This window comes from Coccinella septempunctata, chromosome 3, assembly GCF_907165205.1.
Source record: "Coccinella septempunctata chromosome 3, icCocSept1.1, whole genome shotgun sequence".
Lineage (NCBI taxonomy): Eukaryota > Metazoa > Arthropoda > Insecta > Coleoptera > Coccinellidae > Coccinella > Coccinella septempunctata.
In genome coordinates, this window is record NC_058191.1 from 3,030,532 (window position 1) to 3,053,194 (window position 22,663).

At 35.0% G+C, this 22,663-nt stretch overlaps 3 protein-coding genes across 3 annotated transcripts in view; 2 read left to right on the top strand and 1 right to left on the bottom strand.

Moving 5' to 3' along the window:
• The window catches only part of LOC123309346 (transient receptor potential-gamma protein), a 297,127-nt gene that overhangs the window by 202,466 nt on the left and 71,998 nt on the right, over positions 1-22,663 (bottom strand). The gene's annotated exons all lie outside the window — the stretch shown is intronic.
• Positions 5,969-7,103, top strand: LOC123309352. The gene has a single exon (XM_044892434.1). The coding sequence runs from the start codon at positions 6,113-6,115 to the stop codon at positions 7,052-7,054; it is 942 nt and encodes a 313-aa protein (XP_044748369.1). The 5' UTR covers positions 5,969-6,112; the 3' UTR covers positions 7,055-7,103.
• LOC123309351 (spore coat protein SP85-like) lies at positions 14,324-21,669 on the top strand. The gene is made up of 3 exons (XM_044892433.1): positions 14,324-14,764; positions 18,033-18,245; positions 20,411-21,669. Exons 1-3 carry the CDS (start codon positions 14,659-14,661, stop codon positions 21,388-21,390), a joined length of 1,299 nt encoding a protein of 432 aa, XP_044748368.1. The 5' UTR covers positions 14,324-14,658; the 3' UTR covers positions 21,391-21,669.

Sequence of the window (22,663 nt, forward strand, 5' to 3'; positions counted from 1 at the left end):
ACGGCTTGTTTGATATGGCTTCTCCATGTTAGACCTTTGTCTAGGGTGATACCTAAATATTTTGCTTCGTTTTTCCATTCGATTTCTTCTCCATCTACCTCTAGATTTGTTGTAGCCAGACGAAAAAATCCTGAAATTGCTCTGAATGTTCTGATGTTCTGGAAACTACCCCCGCCCTCTTTATCTTCAGAGTAGAGAGTTAAATACAGGGTGTTCTCAAAGGTGAGGCTTTTTTTTGACAGGTAATAGAACTCCTCAAAGTAAGTCATGGTACCAAAAATCATTTATATAAAATATTCACCAGGGCTTTAGGTATGATTTCGGTATGCTTTGGATGCAATGCTACAGTGCTACAGAATGTGACTACAGCTTGGTAATTGCATATGGGTAGTAACATTCTGCAGCCACTGCATGCATCCGACGCTCTACCGAAACCATACCATACCGAAAGGTCAGTATACTGGAAACCGTCAGAGTCAGCGTAAGATCTTTGTGAATTTTCGGAGTGTCGCAAAGTAGTTGAAAAATGCCTCACGTTTACTCAAACAATGAACTTGTTGACATGATTTTAATTTATGGTGAATCCAAACAGAGTGCCAGTGCGGCGTGCAGTAGAGAGGATTTCGGTTAAGAAATCACCCAACTCCTCGGATGTTCATAAACTTGGTGCAAATATGTAGGGATACTGGAAGTTTGCATTAATCCCGGGGAGCAAATGTTGGCAGGCCTGTAACATCGCAAATGGCAAAAATCGAGGAGCAGATTCTGGACATAGTTGAGGAACAACCGACAACAAGTACTAGATCCATAGTCGTCGGAGTGAGCCACAGTAGAGTTTGAAAGACACCAAGACAAGAGCAACTGTACCCCTATATACCATTTCCAGAAAGTTCAAGCACTCCAACCAGAAGATCATACTAGAGGAAAAGAATTCTACCTGTGGCTTTTAAATATCTAACAATATTCATTCTGTTTACTGACGAAGCCACTTTCACCAGAAATGGAGTAAACAATTTCTACAATTCCCATGTATGGTCTACAGAAAACCCTCACGCTATCAGAAGAACAGATTTTCAGCAAAGGTTTTCCTTGAATGTCTGAATCGGACTCTTGCGTGGAATGCTTATTTGGCTAGTTTTTACACCACCACGAATGTCAGGTGAAGACATTCTCCATTTTCTCCAGAACAATTTGCCAGGATTACTAGAAAATGTTCCTCTCAATTTTCGACAGAGAATGTGGTTGTTACTTGATGGAGCACCACCCCACTTTCGAAGAAACGTTCGAAATTGTTTAAATAATGGGTTCCCGAATAGGTGGATAGAACGTGACGTTTCTTCCCCCAGATCTCCACCCCTGTGATTTCTTCCTTTGGGGTCATTTGCAAACATTAGTGTACAGTGACGGTGAAGTGGATAGTGCGGACGAACTGAAAAGAAAACGCATTTAAAATGATTGTGAAAGCCTCACCGTAAAAACAACCTGTATTTGTCTATAAATCTCCTCGTTCGGTACCAAATTTTTCAGTTAACCCTCAACAACCTGAAGATCTTATTGTGATCACAAAACACGTGTCGTGGTTTACCACTCATTTTATGTGAAAATCATATATATATTCTGTTTCTAGTTGCAGTATTGTAGTGACACCAAATGTATGAATGAATTAGGTGAAAATAATTTTTGTAATAAAAATAATGAAAAACGGATTTTAGTGATTAGAAAAATTATACTAAAATTAAAAACAAATCTGTGTGTTTAACAGTTTACAATGCTGTGATACTGGAATAGAAGGGGCTTAACTAAGATGCTTCAACATTTTACTCCCTTTGGCCTGAAGAAACAGCTTCTTTGTGAGCAACTCACTTGTTGAAGCTACTTCATCTATTATCTTTATCTACGTTAGTGGGGGCCCCTCAGGCCGGGGGCCCTCCGCGATCGCGGACCTGCGGACCTGGCCAGTCCGGGCCTGCTCATGTATCGAAACATGTCGTCCCGAACAATAAATGGTTCTTCAAAGTGAGTGTTCAGACTTTTTTTCCCTCAATTAATATTTATTGAGATGTATTTATCCTCCTCTTTTTTCCTTGGTTCTTATTCATCCTCAGGACCGTCATTAAAGTTATTTTTTCAATTCTTAACTCAATTTATTCGTATCCGTTTTTTATTCAGAGATTCCTCGTCCTTGTTTTTATTTGTCATTTCATGTATTTATCTGTTCTGGTTTATTATTTTATCCTTTCCAGATTTTCACATTTCACAAATTCACATGTGCGTACACCATTTTGGATCGTTTATATGGTCATTTGTGCATTCCATACTGTTCTTAAGCCAATTTGAAGTATGTCCGATATAACATTTCTTCCAGCTTTCACATTCTGCCCTATACAGGGTGAGTCTTTGACTTGTTCAACAAAAGATTTCAAAAAAACACTTTTTTTTACCATTCAGCCCGATTGAAAAGACACAAGCTGTTGGAAATCCTAAGAGGTTTTATTTTCAATTCCATCATCACACAGCCAATTCAGAATTAACATTATTCATAGATTATTTTCCTCATCTGGAAAATATGGATGTTTGCCTCATCAGGTGAGATAATGAGATCATTTTAGTTTTTGAAATAAATTTTTTATGAGCCTATAAGGTACTCCCAACCCACAAATCTCGTGGGTGAAAAAAATGAGTTGAAACATTAGTTGGAGCTAGTGAGAATAAAACAGTATAATTTCCGAGGAATGAGATATTTCCTTTATTGGGGTAATTTACCAACTTTTTGGGACTGCATTAGTACTCAGAATAGTTTCTCCTGTCTGAATAACAGAGGAAATGAAAATTAGGGTCCACAATACTGAACGATCCCTATCATTGTAATAATCTAATGAACTTCGACTCGATCCGCTTCGAGCAGGCCCGTACTAGTAGGTATAATAATATGAAATATCAATGTAGCAATTCCCATTATTATTTTTATCCGGATATTATTCCAGAGAAAAGACTTGAGTCTAAAAAAATTGTTAAAAATAATTGTGACAGGACGATAATATGGAATAGAATAGAGTATAGAACTAACCATAAGAACAAGGGTATTGAAGTTATAAGTGAAAACTCATTTTTCGGCTCTTCGTACTGGTGCCTCTATTTCATGAAATATCAGTGAAAAACAAATGTTACATTCTATATACAGTTTCTCATGAAGAATGCAGTGGCGTAGTCAAAGATACTTCAGAGATATAGTGATAACTTTTATTTTTTTTAAATATGTGTGATATTCTTACATAGTCCAGTCCCATATTTTTTTCTGATTCAGAATATATAACATACGTCGTGTCTCTGAGTTCTTCCAATAAAAAAGTTCAAAAACTAGTTCGGTCTAGTCGGCAGGTTATTTCATTGATATTATGATAATGAACTCTATGTTCCTAAATTCTGTCAGGTTATAAAATGACACAAGCAAGTTAATTATTCTGATATTATAATTGTAACAACGTTGTAGATTTCAAAGAGTAAACTTCGTTATTATTACTAATATGAGAGACTTTGAAGATCATTTTCATTCCGGTGTTTTGAAAGGATGAAAAATTTTCCAATATGGAATGAATCACTTCCAGGAAATTTTATAAACCTGGATCCAACTAAATATGTTCCGAAACCTTTTCAACTAGTAGATAATCTAAATACCAGTACCACAGCCTTTTCAAACACCTTCATAAATAAGGCTGTGCCACTACTGGTAGAGGTTAATTGGTAAATATGAAGTAGTCATTGAAATTCTCATAAGTTCCTCATTTCCCGAGCTATTCTTCTCGAATATCTGGAATGAAAGTGATCCCCAAAATCTCTCATAACCTGACACAACATGAAGCATAAAGTTCATTATCATTTTATCAATGAAAATGTCAACTTGACCGAAGTAGTTTTTGAGTTTTTTTATTGAAAGAACAATTAGAGATACGATTTATATTATATATTTTGAATCAGAAAAAAATATGGCACTGAAATATATAAAAATAACATGAGTTCTCATTTAAAAAAATGAAAGTTACTACTATATCACTGGAGTGGCGGACTGAAAAAAATCTTTGACTATGCCACTGCATTCTACATGAAAAAGTGTCTGTACAATGTAACATTTGTTTTTCGATATCACTGATACTTTACGAAATAAAGGCACCAGTAGGATGAGCCGGAAAATTAGTTTTCACTTATAACTCAAAAACAAAAGAAGATAGAGGGATGCGGTTTTGGTCATTAACAATCTTTTGAAAATCGAGGTCGGAAACGTGCCATCCATTTTTTTCTAGCTTCCACAGTTACGGAGCTGTCATTCAATCCCATCGAATTTTGTCCACCCTGTACAGGGTGGACAAATTTCGATGTTTTAGCACTACAGCTTTTGAACCAGAGGAGATAGACAAAATCTGATACCCCATTCTCGTTCTCTTTTTCTGAGAAACTAACAAGAGAAGTAGTCATTTTTGGCCACCTTCTTTCGTTTTCGAGTTATAAGCGAAAATTGGAAAAAAGGCGATTTCGAAATAAATTTATATCTCAGCTAATACTGATGATAAATCTCCGAAATTGAAACATTAAACAGGCACTTTTTTGAATAGAATCCAGTGGCGTGCTTGCCTTTTTAGCAGAAATTTTAATTACGAAGCTATGACCCAAAGTTATGTTTTTTGAAATGGGAATACTATATTTCTGTGCAATTTTTTGAAAGCTTTATTTTTACTGATTTCAAAAATATATAACATCATATGGTTTGCATCAATATGAAAGATAAAAAAATGATCAAAAATCTTTTTTCTCAATATTTCTATGGTTTCAACTTTTGATGAGAATAGAAAAATGTAGCATCTTATTATTACCACAGTCTCCTTCTATTAGTCCTTTCATTTCTATGCTTCTTATTCAATTTCTCCAAGATTCAAATTTTGTGAAAATTGGTAAAAAGCATAGAAACAATACCATTGCTGGAAGGAGACTGCTATTATTATAGGAAGCTCTATTTTTCTGTGCTCGTCAAAAGTTGAAACCATAGAAATATTGAGAAAAAAAGTTTTTGACCATTTTCTATTATTTATATTGATGCAAACCATATGATGTTATATATTTTTGAAATCAGTAAAAATTAAGCTTTCAAAAAATTGCACAGAAATCGAGTGTTCCCATTCAAAAAAACATAACTTTGGGTCATACCTTCGTAATTAAAAATCCTGCCAAAAAGGCAAGCACGCCACTGGATTCTATTTGAAAAAGTGCCTGTATAATGTTTTAATTTCAGAGCTCTATCATCAGTATTAGCCGAGATATAAATTTATTTGGAAATCGCCATTTTTCCAATTTTCGCTTATAACTCGTTAACAAAATAAGGTGGACAAAAATGACTACTACTCTTGTTAGTTTCTCAGAAAAAGAGAACGAGAATGGGGTATCAGATTTTGTCTATCTCCTCTTGTTTAAAAGCTGTAGTGCTGAAACATCGAAATTTGCCCATCCTGTACATTTCAGGATTTTCAGGGTTCAAGTTATTAATACACTGCCTTCTCCAGCTACCTATGATAAAAAATTGGCTCTTATACAAGTGTTTGGCTTTTAAGAGTGGAGGATTCCTTGACAGGAGTCTTCTGATCTCCAGTTCGGAAAGGATGTATTGGAAGTTATCTCTCATTTTCACCTTTATCAGAGAAAAACTCTAAAATGTACCGAATTTTTCCATTTTCAACACCCCGTAACTTACAACTAATTTGACCAAAAAAAAAAAAATAAGAAATACTTTTCGCACGTTAGAAGAAATCTAACTTTTTCCTCAATACTGCCTTTCCACTTTCCATACAAAATTACGATATTAAGGTTGATGTAATCATTGTTTACATTCTGGGAAGCTGAAGTAATTCAAGCAAAGATCTTGCCTACTTGCTCGTTATCATTTTCAAATAAAATACCCAAATAATTCTGACTGCCACTAAGAAGATGGGTGTTATCAAATTTTTATCGAATCCAATATACATCACAGTAATGCAAGTGGGCTGAGTACGTTCCACATAATCAATCGAAAATCATTTCAACGGCAGATCATCCAACATCTCTTCACTGACCTTCACATCGCGTCAATATGAAATACACTAAAATTCTGATTTCTCTTCTCTCTATATCGCTGATAGATTGCATTTATGCTGCCGGCAAAGTTTCAAAATCATCTGTAGGAAACTCGGGAGTGATTGTTGAAAGTGTAGAAGTGAGTAATAATTCGAGTCTCGAGGTGAAGTCCAAAGAACATGTGGAGGCGAAACCCCCGCATAAAGATGTACTCCGGAAAGTTACAACTGAGGTTACAACGGAAATCAGCAACAAAATGCCGGAAGTCGGCAGAATAAGGAACATAACAGGAATAGATGATGATCCAAATTACGCGAGAGGAACCTTCGGCGGTTACTATTTCATCGGAACTGAAAGAAGTAAGAACTATTATTTCCATGGTAAATACCAGAAACCATCACTCCATTATTATGGTAATTACAACCATACACTCGAAGATAAAAGCACCTTGGGGTACTACTTAGGATATGGTATGAGCAAAATGGATCACAACGAATATTTCAGACATCACCATTACACAGGCTTCAAAGTTCACCACTATTTCTTCAAGAACAGCACGATGTTATCAGAGCAGTACGTCGGGTCAGACCACTTGGTACAGTGTGCTCGAAACACCTCAGTATTATGTCCGGAAAACACTGAACCAATATGCCTGCAGAATACAACTGTATGGTGTGCATCGAAAATATCTTTAGTGAAACCCTGTGAATTTGACGCATCCTTAAAATGTGTGACAACTAAATTACCTTGTGTTAAATCTGATGATCCGAAATGCGATAGACTGGTAGAAACTGTTAAGATGCCCTGTATAGCAAAAATCAAGATTTTAGATCCTATGGAGGACAAAAATGGGTTGACCTTGATAAGTATAGCAGGTACCTTTGTTTTGGCACCTGCAGTTCCTATTTTGGATCGTACGTACTGTATTGCAGTAGTTGCAGAACCGAGTATCAATTGAGGTCAGAAATCTTATGTATGTGCTATTCTCAATACAATTTTTAGGGTTTGAATGTACTTATTTAATATTCCGAGGAATCATTTCAATTCATTCGAATATATATTTTTCTCGTGGTTGTCCCAGATTATTTTCATAGGAACCCATTTTTCATTCAAAACTTTTATGCAATCCATGAATTATCTTATCAGCTAGCAGAATTTACGTCTGAACTTCTGAATGAAACGTATGAATTAAGATAAATTACATTAATTTTCTGTAAAGAAAGGTTAACTGTGATAACAAAAAATCTTTGATTTATATTAATTTTAATTATTGGTCAGACAAACCTAAGGCTAATAATATTTTGTTGTGAAAGTAACATGTAATTATAAATGGTACAAAATAAAGCAGAAAGTATATTTTTACTGCATATTATTATCTTACCCTCTCAGCTTGAACTGGCAATCACGATAACAATTCTTGGCATCCTTTTGTAAATGATTCAGTGTACAAATTCATTGAAAAAAAGCCACTATTTATATGAAATAACTAGTTGAAACTGCCTGCCCATGGATTAATTTTCAGAGAAAACTAACCTCCATGTTAAGTGAAAATGGTTCTAACTTTATTTTTGCCTCATCCAAATTAGTGAGGACGTATTGGATTAGGCAATTTTTAGTTGCATTTATAAACAGTAATTCAAATAACAATACTACAAATACATACAATACAAATAAATCTAATATATAAAATTCTCGTGTCACAGTTTTCGTTGCCATACTCCTCCGAAACGGCTTGACCGATTTTGATGAAATTTTTTGTGCTTATCCGGTATCTATGAGAATCGGCCAACATCTATTTTTCATCCCCCTAAATGTTAGGGGTAGTCCACCCCTAAATTTTTTTAGGAAATTATTTATATGGCGAAACAACGTTTGCCGGGTCAGCTAGTATACTCATAAAATTTAACATCGTGATTAAATGTTGAGGACATTTTTTATATACATAAGAATTCAGCATTGTTTTTTCAGAAATATTTTTTTACACTTCTGTTATTTTATATACATACATATACGAAATACTCCGTTCAGTTATTGAAAACATATGAGGAGAAAAAAATTATTTTTCAACTTATGTTGGTCTTTTAATAGTTTAAAGTTTTTCCAAGCTACGAAATCAATGTAAAATAATGTGGATACAGATTTTTAAGAAAAATTAGGGGACACCCAATTGCAATTTTTCCAGGAGGCTCCCTCTCTCGGAGTTGCAGTCCCCGAATTTAGTCCCAACAGCATTTATATATAGCATTATCTCATTGTGTGAAAATTGTATAATCTGTTTAACTTTCAATTATGGATTTTCAATTCAATAGAAGTAAAAAGGCAACGCAAAAGCAATGCTTCAGGGTTTCAAAATCCCTGACAATTTTGATTCACTTTGCTGATTGAAAAGCGAAGAAATCTCACTTTTTTTACTTGAATTACAGGAAAACGATTTACTTTTGGTTGATATATCAAGAGTTGCTTTCTTGAAGAAGAAGGTTCAGAAAATATTATTCCGATACGTTTCACCCAAAAAAACTGATTTAAAAGAAGATGCCCAGAAAAATGTATCTCACACCTTGGAAGGAACCTTTTGTGAATCCGGAAAATCAAAGAAAAGTAAGCAAATAAGTACCTATTATGATATCCTCAAATAATACCCCATACATTGTGCTACTGCTTTAACAGATTACGTACGAAAACCGAAAATCATCAGACTTTTTCTGGGGGTTGTAGCACCCTTAGCCTTTCAGAACATAAATTGATTAGATATAGGGCAATTATTTTTGTGATGTTCTCTCATCCCTAGAAATAATGCTCGAACTTTCCCATTCACCTTGAACATTAATCTTTATTTATTTTTGTACTATCCATACCCTGTATTCAAGATATGATAAGGCTTTTAAAGACGTAATTGAAAGGAACTTCATCATATTAACATAAAATGAAGAAAAAGATCTGACCCTGGGACTCAATTTTATCAATGTTAGTCAATAATAAAGCTATATCTTCCAGAAAATAAATTCGCTGTATGTATTTCTATATAAACATGCAATTTGTGTTTTGTGGGTAATCGGTGTTCCAAAAGATAGGCGTTTTATGACAGCGTAATTCCAGAGTGACTCGATCTGATCACCTTCCAGTCGTTTCACTGGAAATAATTATTATATTCGTTATTACTAGAAATCAGAGAAGACTGAGTCATTGCAGTCATTTGAACCACTTATAAAAAATGGTCGCCTCTGAGGTTGAACGAGGAATGAAAAAAGGAAATGGAACTAAAGGAATCATACACCTACGAATATAGTTTTACAGAAGTGTTGTCTAAAAGAATGATAATTATAAATATAAGAATGATTTTTATATCGAGACAGAAGACTTAGAGAATGAATAAAAATTGTGAAAGCGATTACATTCTGAAGGAGATGGTTTTAAATATGACTAGTGCAAGGAATATACAGTCCCTGGCCAGTTTATTAGACGCACTGAGGATTTTTTTTATATTTACTGGTATTGCCCGAGCAAAAAGCAGAATATTTGAATTTCATTTCCACAGAATGTCAGTTTTATTTACGACTCTCATTAAATTGTTCTATTTGGCGTTTATTTTTGATGTTGTAGTATTAGTACTTAAGTATGAATCAGTACTATGTCTTCCAGTGGGCGTCTTGCATTCTGCAGGTTCGGACGTTATTTCGATAATCCACATATGAAATCATTATCCTCGAATGCAGCAAACCGAACAATTCTGCATTGATAGTATGACGCTCTCATATCTACACAGGGTGGCTCAGCAAAATATTAGAATTTCAGGTTTAATCATCAATAAATCAATATTTTCTATTGAATATGATATATTATATGTGAAAACCATTTACAGATGAAGTATATGTAACATAAACATTCAATTTAATAATTCAATATTGAGATTTTGCATCGAATCAATGCGTCTAATAATATGGCCAGGGACTGTAAGAGAGAAATTATTTGAATTAATGGTTTCACCAATCTTCTATGCAAACCCTTTACAAAGGCATGCTGCTAAAAATGTATTACGAAGGTTTTCGATTATTACAGATTAAAGTATAGACGTTAAAGTCATAAGTTCAGATTAGTCCAGTCAACCTTCAACAGAAATTCGAAAAAAACGGAGATTTTGATATGGTGTTTGGTGAACACGAGAAGAAATAATATATCAATGTTGCATCACTCAAAGTTGCTTCAGAACCAACTCTTCGTCCTTCGTCCCTGTCATATTTTGGGGGCCAATAAGCCAGCAGCTTCTTTATTTTGTCGTATTTCGTCAAATAGTTAGCCATGCATTCCCTGGCCGTCTTCAAAGATTCTCTCGTTTTGAACGGAAAATGAATTTTTGTTGGTCACATTTCATTCAAAAATTGACAAATCCAGGCTAGTCCAACACACTTCGTATTAATACAAAAACATTTACTGAACCAGACCAGATAGATTGAAATTCTGGCATATCCGAACAACACAAATGCGACAAGTTTATTGATGTTATGAAGAGGTTTTATAATTGGGGAGTATTCTTACGCGCTCTTTTGTTTCAATTGCCAAAATTATGGTTTTCATATTATAATAAACATTCAGAGAGTTAGGGAAAATTATTTTAAAATGGCAGAGTTAACATTCGAATGAATTGGAGAAGTAGATAACTGAAAATAAATTGTATTTTACGAGTTGTCACAGAATGCGGAAGCGGTATTTTGATAATTAATCGTAGTGGGTAATCATTCCACATGTGAAGAAAATAAACATTGTTGAAATATTTGATCTAATCGGTTAAAAATGAACTGATAACTCCAATTTGAAGCCAAATACAAAATTTTTTGTTTTTGCTGGCCGTAAAATAACCCATCGGTTATTTATCCACAGTTAGACGAAAATATTATAGGTACCTAAAAAAGTCTGCTTTTGTATCCAGGAAAACTTTTCTTCAATATTCCAGAAAATTTTCCGATATTTAACTTTTTGTCGTTTAATCCACTGTTTACGCAATATTCACATTTGAATTTTAATCAACATATTTGTTTCCGCTTTGCGTAAGATAGATTCGGCTGACTTGGGACAGCCCTGTAACTTGGGTCAATTACCCTTTCGCAAATTTCTTTGTTTCTTACCATTTATGAGTGAAGGTAAAAATTTTTAAGATGGTGTAGGGTCTTTTCGGTTAATTCAACAATTAATTCCTGTTGAGTTTGCCGTTAGCAGATCGATTGAATTGACAGGAAAAATTAACGAATTCAGGAGAGTAAAAGCGCGTTTTTTATGGCCCTTATATTTTCAAGTGTTCTGTACATGTTTTTCACTTTGTGCACGTGTAATTTTTTTTCTGGATACGTGGGATATTAGATATGTTATGAAACAAGGTTGTTTACAAATCAAACGGCAATACGGATCTCATTCATTTATTCTGTTGTTTCATAGGTTGACTTGGGACAATGCCGAATAGATACAAGAGGCGCATTGGCAGCAGGAAATATGCCGATTTTTCGCAGGATATTATTATTTACGTTTTTTCCACAAAGAAATCAAAGTTCCCTTGTTTTGTTGATTTTTTTTACCTTTGATTTGCAATATATTTACTTTCGCTGCAATAGGGGTTTATTATTTAATTTCCTTTCCGAATTTCGGATTCTAATTTTTCAAAACTATACACAGTCCCAAGTCACCTATTCCATTTGAGAGTTGAGAAATCAATAGATTTTAACTTGTGTCCCAAGCTTTCCCAATCGGTGGGTGACTTGGGACAAGTATATTTTATTTTGTTTCAAAATTCATATCCGCATTCTGAAGGATGGTATATATCATAATCATTAAGCATATTCGAACCTCTTTTTCAGATAATAATTGGTCAATTTTGAAAATATGACAAGTGATTCAGAATTCAACAATCGTCCCAAGTCACCCGAATCTACGGTATGCTATGTAGACCCATCGGAGTTTTTGTCATTTCTTCTGTGATTTCGATGATATATCTGCTGTAAATTATATCATTTCTTTATTCCGAAGAATAAACCAACAGTAATATTTTGATGTCCGGTATATAGTAGTCCACGATTATCATCGAAACCAGTGAAACCACATAATAAATTAGTGATTATTTTAATTCGAACATTGAAAAACGATTGAATTGAATGAAAAAAAAGTTATACAGTGAACTCAGAATAAAAAGACCCTATCTGTCCGGTCGTGAATGCTTGGTGGCCTGACACGGATTTATGAGGCGGTCTTTGTCACAGTTGCTAGCGACGCCTTGCGGACAAGAAACAAGACTTTTCGTCTGCCAATTATCATAAATAGTATATTACATTACTAGGGTAAGGAGGGTTTTTACTGGCGAATGGAGGATATAACTGACGAGCCGCAGGCGAGTCAGTTACCACCTTGAGCCAGTAAAACCCGTTACCTTGCGTGTATTGTTTTATATTTTATTTGTTTCTCATTTGTAAAAAGGTTAGATAAATTCCAAAAAAATCTCAATAATTTGTCGCAAATGTCGTAAGCTAAGGAAGCGTTGCCATGAACATGTCTGTTTATTTTTCTTTACATTTGTTTTGGCGAAAGCGAAAATGAATGTACCAAAAGAAATTATTCAGGCAACCAGCAGAGTAGTTTTGTTTATTACCTGCAAAATCAGCTTCAAGGTACGAGCGAGAATACGACAACTTCAAAAAGTGGCAAAACAAAAATAGTGTGATTGGGGTAACTGAAGATGTTTTGTTGGTCTACTTGAATCAACTAGATTCAGCCCTAATACTTTATGGGCAAAATGGTCTATGCTGAAAAGCTGCTTGGAAATGAAAGAAAATGCTCCTGTTCACAGGTTTGTTTTCCTTAAAAAATTTATTGAAAAATATGACGTTTAGTTGTCATTTGCAGATTTCAAAAGGTAATAGCGTTTCTGAAAGGAAAAAATGAGCGTAATACGCCAAAAAAGGCCAAGGTATTAAGTAAATAAGAGGCTGAACAATTTCTTTTATATGCTCCTGATGACCAGTGGTTGCTGGCGAAAATTGTAACAATATTTGGGATTTTTGGATGTTGTCGATGTGACGAAATTCTCTCCTTAAATATGAATGATGTAGAAGATATGGGAAAATACGTTATTGTGACATTGCGGCAAACAAAAAATTTAACAACAAGAAGATTCACCATAACCGATGATGGCTGCAGCTTCAAGCCCTGCATGTTATACAGAAAATATGTAAATCTTCGGCCTTCTGGAACAGAAAGCCTTAGATTTTTTTTGACATACCGATATGGAAAGTGCATTTTCCTTAATGCTGGCCAGCACACTATTGGTGGTGTCCCAAAGCAAATAGCGAAATATTTAGGTTTAACAGACCCATAGTTATACACCGGCCACTCTTTTCGCAGAACTGGAGCCACTATGGTTGCGGATTCGGATGGAGATATTTTAGCACTAAAGCGTGCAGGAGGGTGGAAGAGCACCGAAATTGCGATGAGTTATGTCGATGATTCGGTCAACAAAAAAATCGAAATGTCTAGCAAATTATTTGGTAGTAAGGAGAGTACAAATGTTCTGCAGTCCTCGAGTTCAGCAGTTTCTGAGTCGACAGATGGTTCATCATCATCAGTATCAACCCTTTCATCATCGAAAATCTTTGTTACTGGAAATAACAATTGTACCATGATTTTCAACATATATGACGATAAAACAAAATTTTCTAATGTAAATAATACTACTAACTTGTAAAAATTTTGCAAGTTAACTGTCAGTTTTACAAGTTAGTGACTTGATGAAATAAACTTTCTTGATTAATATTGTGTTTTTGGAAACTAACGTTTACAAATGAGAAACAAATAAAATAAATAATTTCATAGTCGAACGCGACGAAAGTTTTATCTTAGAAACAAAGTAATTCTCTGTAATATTGCTGTGATTCATTGTCATATTTAATATTTTGATATCATCTTTCCAAGCAAACCAGAGTGATATTGAGCAACAACCTCTATTCTTCATTTATTTACGAAGAGAGGGTTCACCTAAATAATACCTATACCTAAAATGAGAACTTCAAGAGTTATCAGGGAAAAATATTTCACTTATGATCAAGGCCATCGAAGATAATTTTTTTAGGACCAGTCGCAGCGTATCAGTTGCCCTTAATTGCCCCAAATTTCCTACTTCCTACGACGCCACTATAAATATTTCATAAATCCACCTGTTGAGCTGTTAGGAATCCCCATCACTTCCTTTAGTTGCTATGATGCATCGATTTCTATACAAACGTTTCCACCGTCCGAGTCATTTTACCATGAAAAAGTCAAACAGGTCGTGAAAGGTATGTGTCGCTTTCGAATCGAGCGGTTCAGTTTCCGACCCAACCACGGGATCTCAAGAAAGAGTAGACGTAATTCCACTTGAGGAGAACAATAGTAGTTCTTCGGAAGTGAATAATCACGACGGTTCAGAGGTCGAACAGATATAGTTAAGTGTCCGTTTGTATTGATCACGGGGTCGATATGAAGTGAACCCCTGAAAGGTTATGATAATGCTGTGAAATAAGTTCTTCGTTGTGCTAGTGACCGGGAAAAATGGGAAAATCTAAGTGTATTCATTTCTTGCTTATACTATTGGTCCTTCTAGAAAATCATCTTGTATTATGTAAGAAGAGCATTAGCAGTGGAAGAATTTCTAGGCGTGAGTAAAATAGTGAAATAGGATATACATCTATTAATTCCTTCGATAATTACGATTGAAGGTTATCGATTGTTTATTCTTAATTCTCAAATTCTCATGAACAATCACGTTTTATAACTTCTTACTGAAATTCGCAAGCAGTCGACTTAATTTCAGTTAAATTTGTAATGAAACCACGATCGTAATGATTCTGAACTTCTTATTTATTGTAACCCATAATTGCGTCATGCCCCACATTGTAGAATTAATAGGGGAAAATTCTAATCTATATCCTTTCCTCTGATTTCAAATGAACGGCCGAAAGCCTGGCCCAATGCCTGTTTTGGTTAAATTTTTCGATGGTACCAGATCGGTTAAAATAGTCGCACATTTATTTATTCAGAGTGAGTTCGCTCGTAACTTATCACGCCATTGCTGTTCCACTACTTTCTGAACAATTCTGAGTGCGAACAAAAACAAAGCTACAATCCTGAGGGCGTCCCATCACCGACGATGTTTTGGTTTTCCGAAAAATAATCCCGAAATTCCAGAAATATGAGAAAGAAAACTGTTAATATTGGGACAATTTGACAACTCCTCAAAACACAGTATTCACGAATAATATCGATAGCAATGTGACCTTGAGGGAGGCTTATAGACGTAAAACATGAGTATATAGAGTTGGGAATTCCAAACAAGCGAAACGCCCCCTGGTATCAATTTTTGCAAATGAAAAGTTGATGCACTTTTGTTTGTTTACATCGAGAAACGGATAATATTTTGCTGTTTCAATAAGAGTTTTCATGTAAAATATATCTTGATCTGTTGAAAATATCTTAATCTATCACGTGAAAATAGAAAGAGCTTAGTGAAGATTTCATAATTTGCATCCTTTGAGCAAATCTTCGATTACAAATTTCTTGTGATGATGTCAGTTTTTACTATTTTCCACGATGAAATGAACTATTAGTCAATGTTTAAGGATATATGTATCTCGTCATTATAGCATGGTAAATTTTTGTATATTTAAAATCAGAATCAGAATCAGAATCGAAGAAAAGAAGGATGTCAAAGTCGGAAGACTCTGACATCCGAGTATACTTTGAAATCAGGAATACCACAGGGATCCGTTTTAGGACCTCTGTTGTTCCTTCTTTTCATTAACGACCTGCCTAAAAGTCTAAGAGATGAGTTGTCCCAGTTCTGTTCACAAAACGGTCTACCATCGTGTTCAAAGATGTGTTTTGTTTGCTGACCTCTTTTGCTGTTTGAGCTTCTTCCTTTCTAAAAACTCCAGATATTATGTGAAATTTCAATAGGTTTTTTCGTGAAATGGTTGGTTCGGTTTGCAGTAAATTGAATAGCTCTTAAATTGCTATAAATAGAGTAAGACACCTGCTACCTATTACATCTCTAATCAATATCTACTACAGCTGGGTTTTCAGTCATTTATCTTACAAAGTACTTCTGTGGGGAAATTCTTCAGATGCTGGTAGGGTTTTCATCATTCAAAAACATATTCTGCGTATGATCTATAATAAAAGTCCAACTACCATACAAGCAGTGGAACAGTAATGTTTATACCCAAACATAAGTCTAAAACATTTGAAATATCGCCCATGTATCAGGGCATAAAATTATTCAAATATTCACCTTCCTATGTTTGATCTCAGAATATCAGGAAATCCAAGAGGAGTGTAAAAACTTTTTTGTTTAAAATGTGCTATTATTCTGTTTATAAATTTTGAAATGACGTTTTTGATGATACTTTGTACCTTCAAGCTTAATATCTTTCCTGACCTGTCTCATACATTTTTCACGTCGTGAGAAACCACAAAACTCATTTGGAAAATCATAATTTGTACCAAGAGTTCTTTCCTCAAATTGTTTGAATTCTTGTGATCTGAATAAATAATAGAAATGCTTTTTGTACCTTGAGAAAAATGAACTATTAACTTCTTCCTAAAGAGTGCCTTCACAAAATCACCATTTATAGGTTAACTTCATCAATTTATCAATGTTCACATTCTGGAAAGATGAAGTAATTCAAGGAAAGACTTACGTTCGGTCACATAACATCAACCTTCAAAATGTCATAGACTACTTGACGGTAAATTTTATTGAATGTACCTTATTTTAGGGGACAAATAATCTGCAGTCTGCAAGCAGTGATCGTTTTCCTTCTCTCTACTCTCTACAGATGTGAACGTTAACGTGGACAGGGCATTCATGAATGAAAATTTGTCGTTTTCGCATCTCGATTATTATTTTAACAGATATTGATATTACATTTTTATCGAGAGATCACATGATTTTCAAAGATGTTTATACTAGTATATTTGATAGGTGATTTTTGCTGGGTTTTCATTTTGTATTTTTTCGCTAATGGTCTTTTCTGAATTAATGTGGTTTCTGAAATCGATGGGGTTGATTTGTATCTAACGAATAAAAATATCAACTGATAAGGTAGTATTGCCTGATCAAATATTTCACTAGCATTGAAGGACTGTAACCTGATTTTCTGGTGGTGTTCATTTACCTGGTTGTACTTCAGATAGTAGTGACTAAATAAATTAAGAATGATCTGTGGCAATAGCAACCTCATCTGGAGGTTAGCATTACCAATGCTGAAGAAATTCGAAATAGTTTTTGAGATTTTCTATTGATTGTATACACTATACACAAAATTCTGAAATTTTATCAAATTGAAACTGGAAATTTAAAAGGAAGTCATATAAATTTCGCTTAGTTCCACAATCCTTGATGAATGCTACAGATTGCTGAGCCACAAATTCAGTGACCGTAGAATTGGCAAGGTCTTTGCTCAATCAACAAACTGTTACAAATTCTGAAACAATCCAGGTGAAACCAAATGGAAAATGTTATTTTATAGTTGTATCTGATAAAATTATTATCTTCTTTCCCCTGAAATTTTTATGGAAATTGTATGTTCGATAAAGTGCCAGCATACTGAATTTTTCCATTTGATCGTCTAATTGAGGACGCATAAAGGACTTGAAGCCACCACTAAGCTGAACAGCATTGTTTCAATCGATGCCATATTTAAAAAGACAAAATGTTCGTTGTAACAGAAAAATAGATATGATTTCCTTGAAGATAATGGCTTTCATGGGAAAGGCACCTTTTAAAACCCTCCTCGTTGACAGAATTTGCACCGCTAGGACTAACCTACTCTGTATGATTTGAGTGCAATAACATTTGGTCCTATATATCCATTTTCAACTCACAATAACATACACCAAAATAATGATGATACTTTTTTTTTCAGCTTCAAGACCAAGACCCAACCCGACACATAGGCCTTATACAGCTGCACCAACACATAGGCCATATACAGCAGCTACTCGAGCACCAACTTACAAACCTTTTCCTTCTCCAGTACCTACTTACAGACCACAGTCAGTGCCAGGAAGGAATCCAACATATAGGCCAGCCACACAACCTGGCAGATATCCAACTCAGTCATCAAGATACCCACAAGGTACAATTTTGTTTTATTCGGTGATCACATGTTCGCCATCTGCTATTCGAGCTTTTAAATTTTGTTTGATTCTTGTTATTTGCTATATAAACTCACCTTGATTATGCATTTTCTGAATAATTCTGATAGTACCTACTTAAAGTGTATATTTATAAGATGAAATTTCTCAAATGAAACTATGAGAAAGATAAAATAGTGGGCGAGCATTAAAACTTTCCCGTTCGATATTCATACGAATGAACTGTACCTCAGGAACATTTCTCCTAGAAAATCTTTGATTTTTCAGTTGTAATGTGTGCCCCTGAGTCCTGCGCCTATTGAAAAAATTAATCCAGTCATTTCAGCTAAATGTCACGGTTTTCCTCTTATAACGTTGTTCTGTCAAAGTTATGCGATAGAATTAAACAAATTAGATACTTCGTCTCAGCCTTAGAGCACACCATATCAAAATTTCTGACAGTGAAAAACTGCCTCAATGAAAAAAAATTAATGATGAAGATTTTCCTTTTCTAATGATCATTCTCGATAAGACACGTTTGGCACATCAATAAAAAAAAATAATTCTAGTTCTCGGGAATTGATAAACATTATTATAGCAACATTCATGCTGTAAAATGGAATTCAGCCTCAAAAGTTACGGGTTTGCAGATCGGTAAACAATGCACGGCGATGTAGGGGTGATTCTCCACTCAGTTTTCTGGTCTCAACAGGCTTTCGCACCAGCCAGGAATCGTACTCACAGGGATAGAACTCGGAAAAAGTCTAGGCCTCTTTGGAATCTTCCTCTGAATGAAAGAAGAAATTTAGATGGGTTTAATTTTTCTCTTTGCTCGATTTCAACTGAACATTATCGAAACCAGTCATATCACCAGAAATAGTTTATATGTATTCAATGTTCAGTACGTACGTACAAGTACATTCAGAAGTTTATTACGATTTCCAACTCAAATCCAGACGATAAACCTAATCTGATCAGATTTTCGCTTATTCATTAGTATATTCGAAACTATTCACCATATAACTGATTAAAATCGGATAATTCTCATTTCTCATATAGCAACTTCCTCAATGTTCCGATTATTATTCGCTTGGGAGTTTCGGGAAACTCTTAATTAGTCCTCCACAATTTGAATTAATTCGGGCAATAGCTTGATTCGAATCAACCACAACCAACGGCTTCCTGATTATACAATTAGGCGAAACGCTCAGTAATTGATTTTTGACGGTCGTTTTTCAATTCCAAAATAATTTTTTTCCTTAATGGTTGGGTGTTCGTAATGAGGTTTTTTAAATATGCCCATCTTGTGAGACCTTTTTATTTTCAACGTATATCCGGTAACGGCTCATTTGAAAGAATATTTTATATTTGAGGAATATAGAATAGCCCAAAAGTTGTATAGAATTTTATTATCTACAACTTTCATAATGAATACAAAACAATTAGAGGTACAGAAAGGGGGACATTCTAAAAAAATTCCTTTTCACCATCTTCAACAGTGTCAGATTGAAAGAACCCCGCTTGATTAGTGACAGATTAATGGGTCAACAAGTCTGTATCAATAAGATTAACCATCTCTATGAAAATCTGACACGCTCGAGTATGTACAAGTAACTATTTTTTTTTTGCATTTTCAAAGGACTGCTGTGACCGAATTGCCAGTCTCTCGAAAAGTAGCTTCCTTTGGGTCCAATAACCATATCATCTAAAAATCTGGCACGCTCGAAAAAATTTTTTTTACCATTTTCAACTCTTCCGTACGGCCAGCCCCACCGCGCAAACTGTCAGATAAGCATGAATTTATTATTAGAGACACGTAGGGCATATACAGTATACAGTAATCTGACATGCTCGAGTATGTACACCTGACGATTTTTTTTAAATCTTTGAAACCCTGCAGACGCTTTCCCCTGTTCTTCTGCAACAATTAGTCTTCAGACATGACATTATTACCTTAACCATTATTTGTGAATTAAGAGTGACCATTCAGTTTATTTTAGCTCTTCAATCTGAGAAACAATGAACTGCACACAATTCAGAATTACTTGCCACACCAATAAATCAGTAGAACTAAGTCAATGAATAATTCTTAATAGCTTCAATTCATTCTCTACCAACATGACTCAATAAGACAGTTCTCAAACATGACACTTTTTCTTATTCACAGGTCCCCCACCAGCGTATCCAGGAAATCAACCAGGAGCATATAGACCAACCTTCGCACAACCGAATCAACAGAGTTTCCAACGACCTCTGCAAATTCCCCAGCCTGGCGGCACGACTAAGGTGAAAGTATACAACATAAACAATTACCATCCTCCGAACTACTATGCTCCAATGGTTTATCCCTCATACCACTATTCTCCCGTGAGCACCGGTAGCGGGGTCCTTGGCTTCTTTCTGGGATACTCCCTCGCTCGTATCACCAGTCCAACGTTCTCTCATTGTCATTCCTGCTACAACGGATATGTGCCAAGATACGACCATTACACTGTGCATCATTACTACCACAATAACAATAATGTGCCCAAGGAACAAACAGTGACAACCAACAATATCATCACTTGTGGTGACAGTTCACAGATTTGTCCCGCGAATACTATATCATTATGTACAGCCACCGGTCAGATCATGTGTGTGGTAGCTGTTACCAAAACGATACCCTGTGACAAGGATCCAAATATGAAATGTGTCCAAAGTAGCGTACCCTGTGAGAATAACGATGCACCTGAATGCAAGGGAAAAGCCAAAGGTGAAACCACCACAGTAAATATCCCTTGCATTTCAAACACCATCATTGAAGGCAATGTTACTACGGTGAATAATACCATTGTGTCTGCTGATCCTCCGAAGAATACAACAGAAATCACTACTACTATATCTACAACAACTTCTTCATCAGATTCTACAACAACTGAACAAACAACTATTTCCAATACTTTTCCATCTCTGGGCGCCAATAACACTTTTCCTTCTTTAGGAACTAGCAGAGCAAAGAGAGAAGCAGCACAGCCCTTCTGCGTTACAATACTTGCAGAACCTTCTGTAAGGAAATCCACTGAAGGAGAAATTGCGTTCAATGAAGTGACTAACGTTTTTGAAAAATTCTTTTCCAATGCTTTCAAAACAGGCGATAAGAAAAAATAGAATGAAAATATCATTTAAAATTAATAAACCGCCAAAGCTGAATGTTATTGTTATATTGAGAGAATTTATCTGTGAATAATTATTATTTACTATTTCTTATCATCACAAAATAACAAAAGTGTTTTTGTTTGTATATTTCTTTGTGATACGATTTGTTACCGACAGCAATGTTATTAGTTGGAGATTTTATATAGATATGTGACATGAACTATTTATTTTCAAAAATACTATTTGAAATAAATGTTTTTATGGAAGAATGAATTTGCCTTTGAATGTAAAGCATTTTCGTCTTTAGGATATTATTTTGGAACTCTTGATTATATTCCTAACATCGTCCTCATTATCACTATATTTTTTCCTAATCGTTGAGTTCTTTATGAATTTATGTCAATATCAATAATATAATGACAGCTGAGGCTACATTGTTGCAACCCAAACACAAGAAGTAGTACATAAAATACATAAAAGGAAATATATAACGTTCTCGGGGTTGATTAAATTTTCTTCTTTTTAACGTCTAATTTATTGACACAACTACTGCATTCATTCATGTACAAGGATTTACTCTAATTTATATACACACTCACTCATTTACTTTCACCACTTTGCACGTTGTTACTCTTCAGGAATTCCTCTTTCACTAGGGTCTGTTCAGAATACTAACTGTCCCTCGAGCCCACCGCGCGTCTATACGCCCCTGTTCGAGAATATTCTCGAAGTACCGGGAGCGATATGCGCGATGTTTCCGAGCGGTGGTAGGAGGGATTCGGACGTTACAATATGCTTAGAGATTGCGGAAATTGGTACATATCAAATCTGTGCTTGAAGCTGTTAACACTGATCTCACTAACCTTGATCATCAGGCGAACCGTTTTCAAAGGGAAAAATCTTATAACACATAAAATTTTGTGATTGTCTTTTCTCAACTTCAATATGAGCCCCCACAAGTTGGTATTGTAAATGAACAAATGTGATAGGTTGAATCTCCACAAAACAAATATTGCCCCTACCAGGAAACTAAAGAAAAACCATTCCTTACTCATCAATTTTCTAAAAGAAGTGGAGCCAAGTTATAATATTTCTCCTCGCACCAAGAGTAGTTGAACGTATAGGAAATATAATCCACTTAACATATCATTACCTGGTGAGGATGACATGCATTATTCCTTACATCTCCTAGGAATACAGAAAAAACTCTGCAGAAGTAGAAGAATAATTACAATGAATTGTTGGAATTCTGCAATAGTAAATATTCTAGCCCTATCGTGTGATT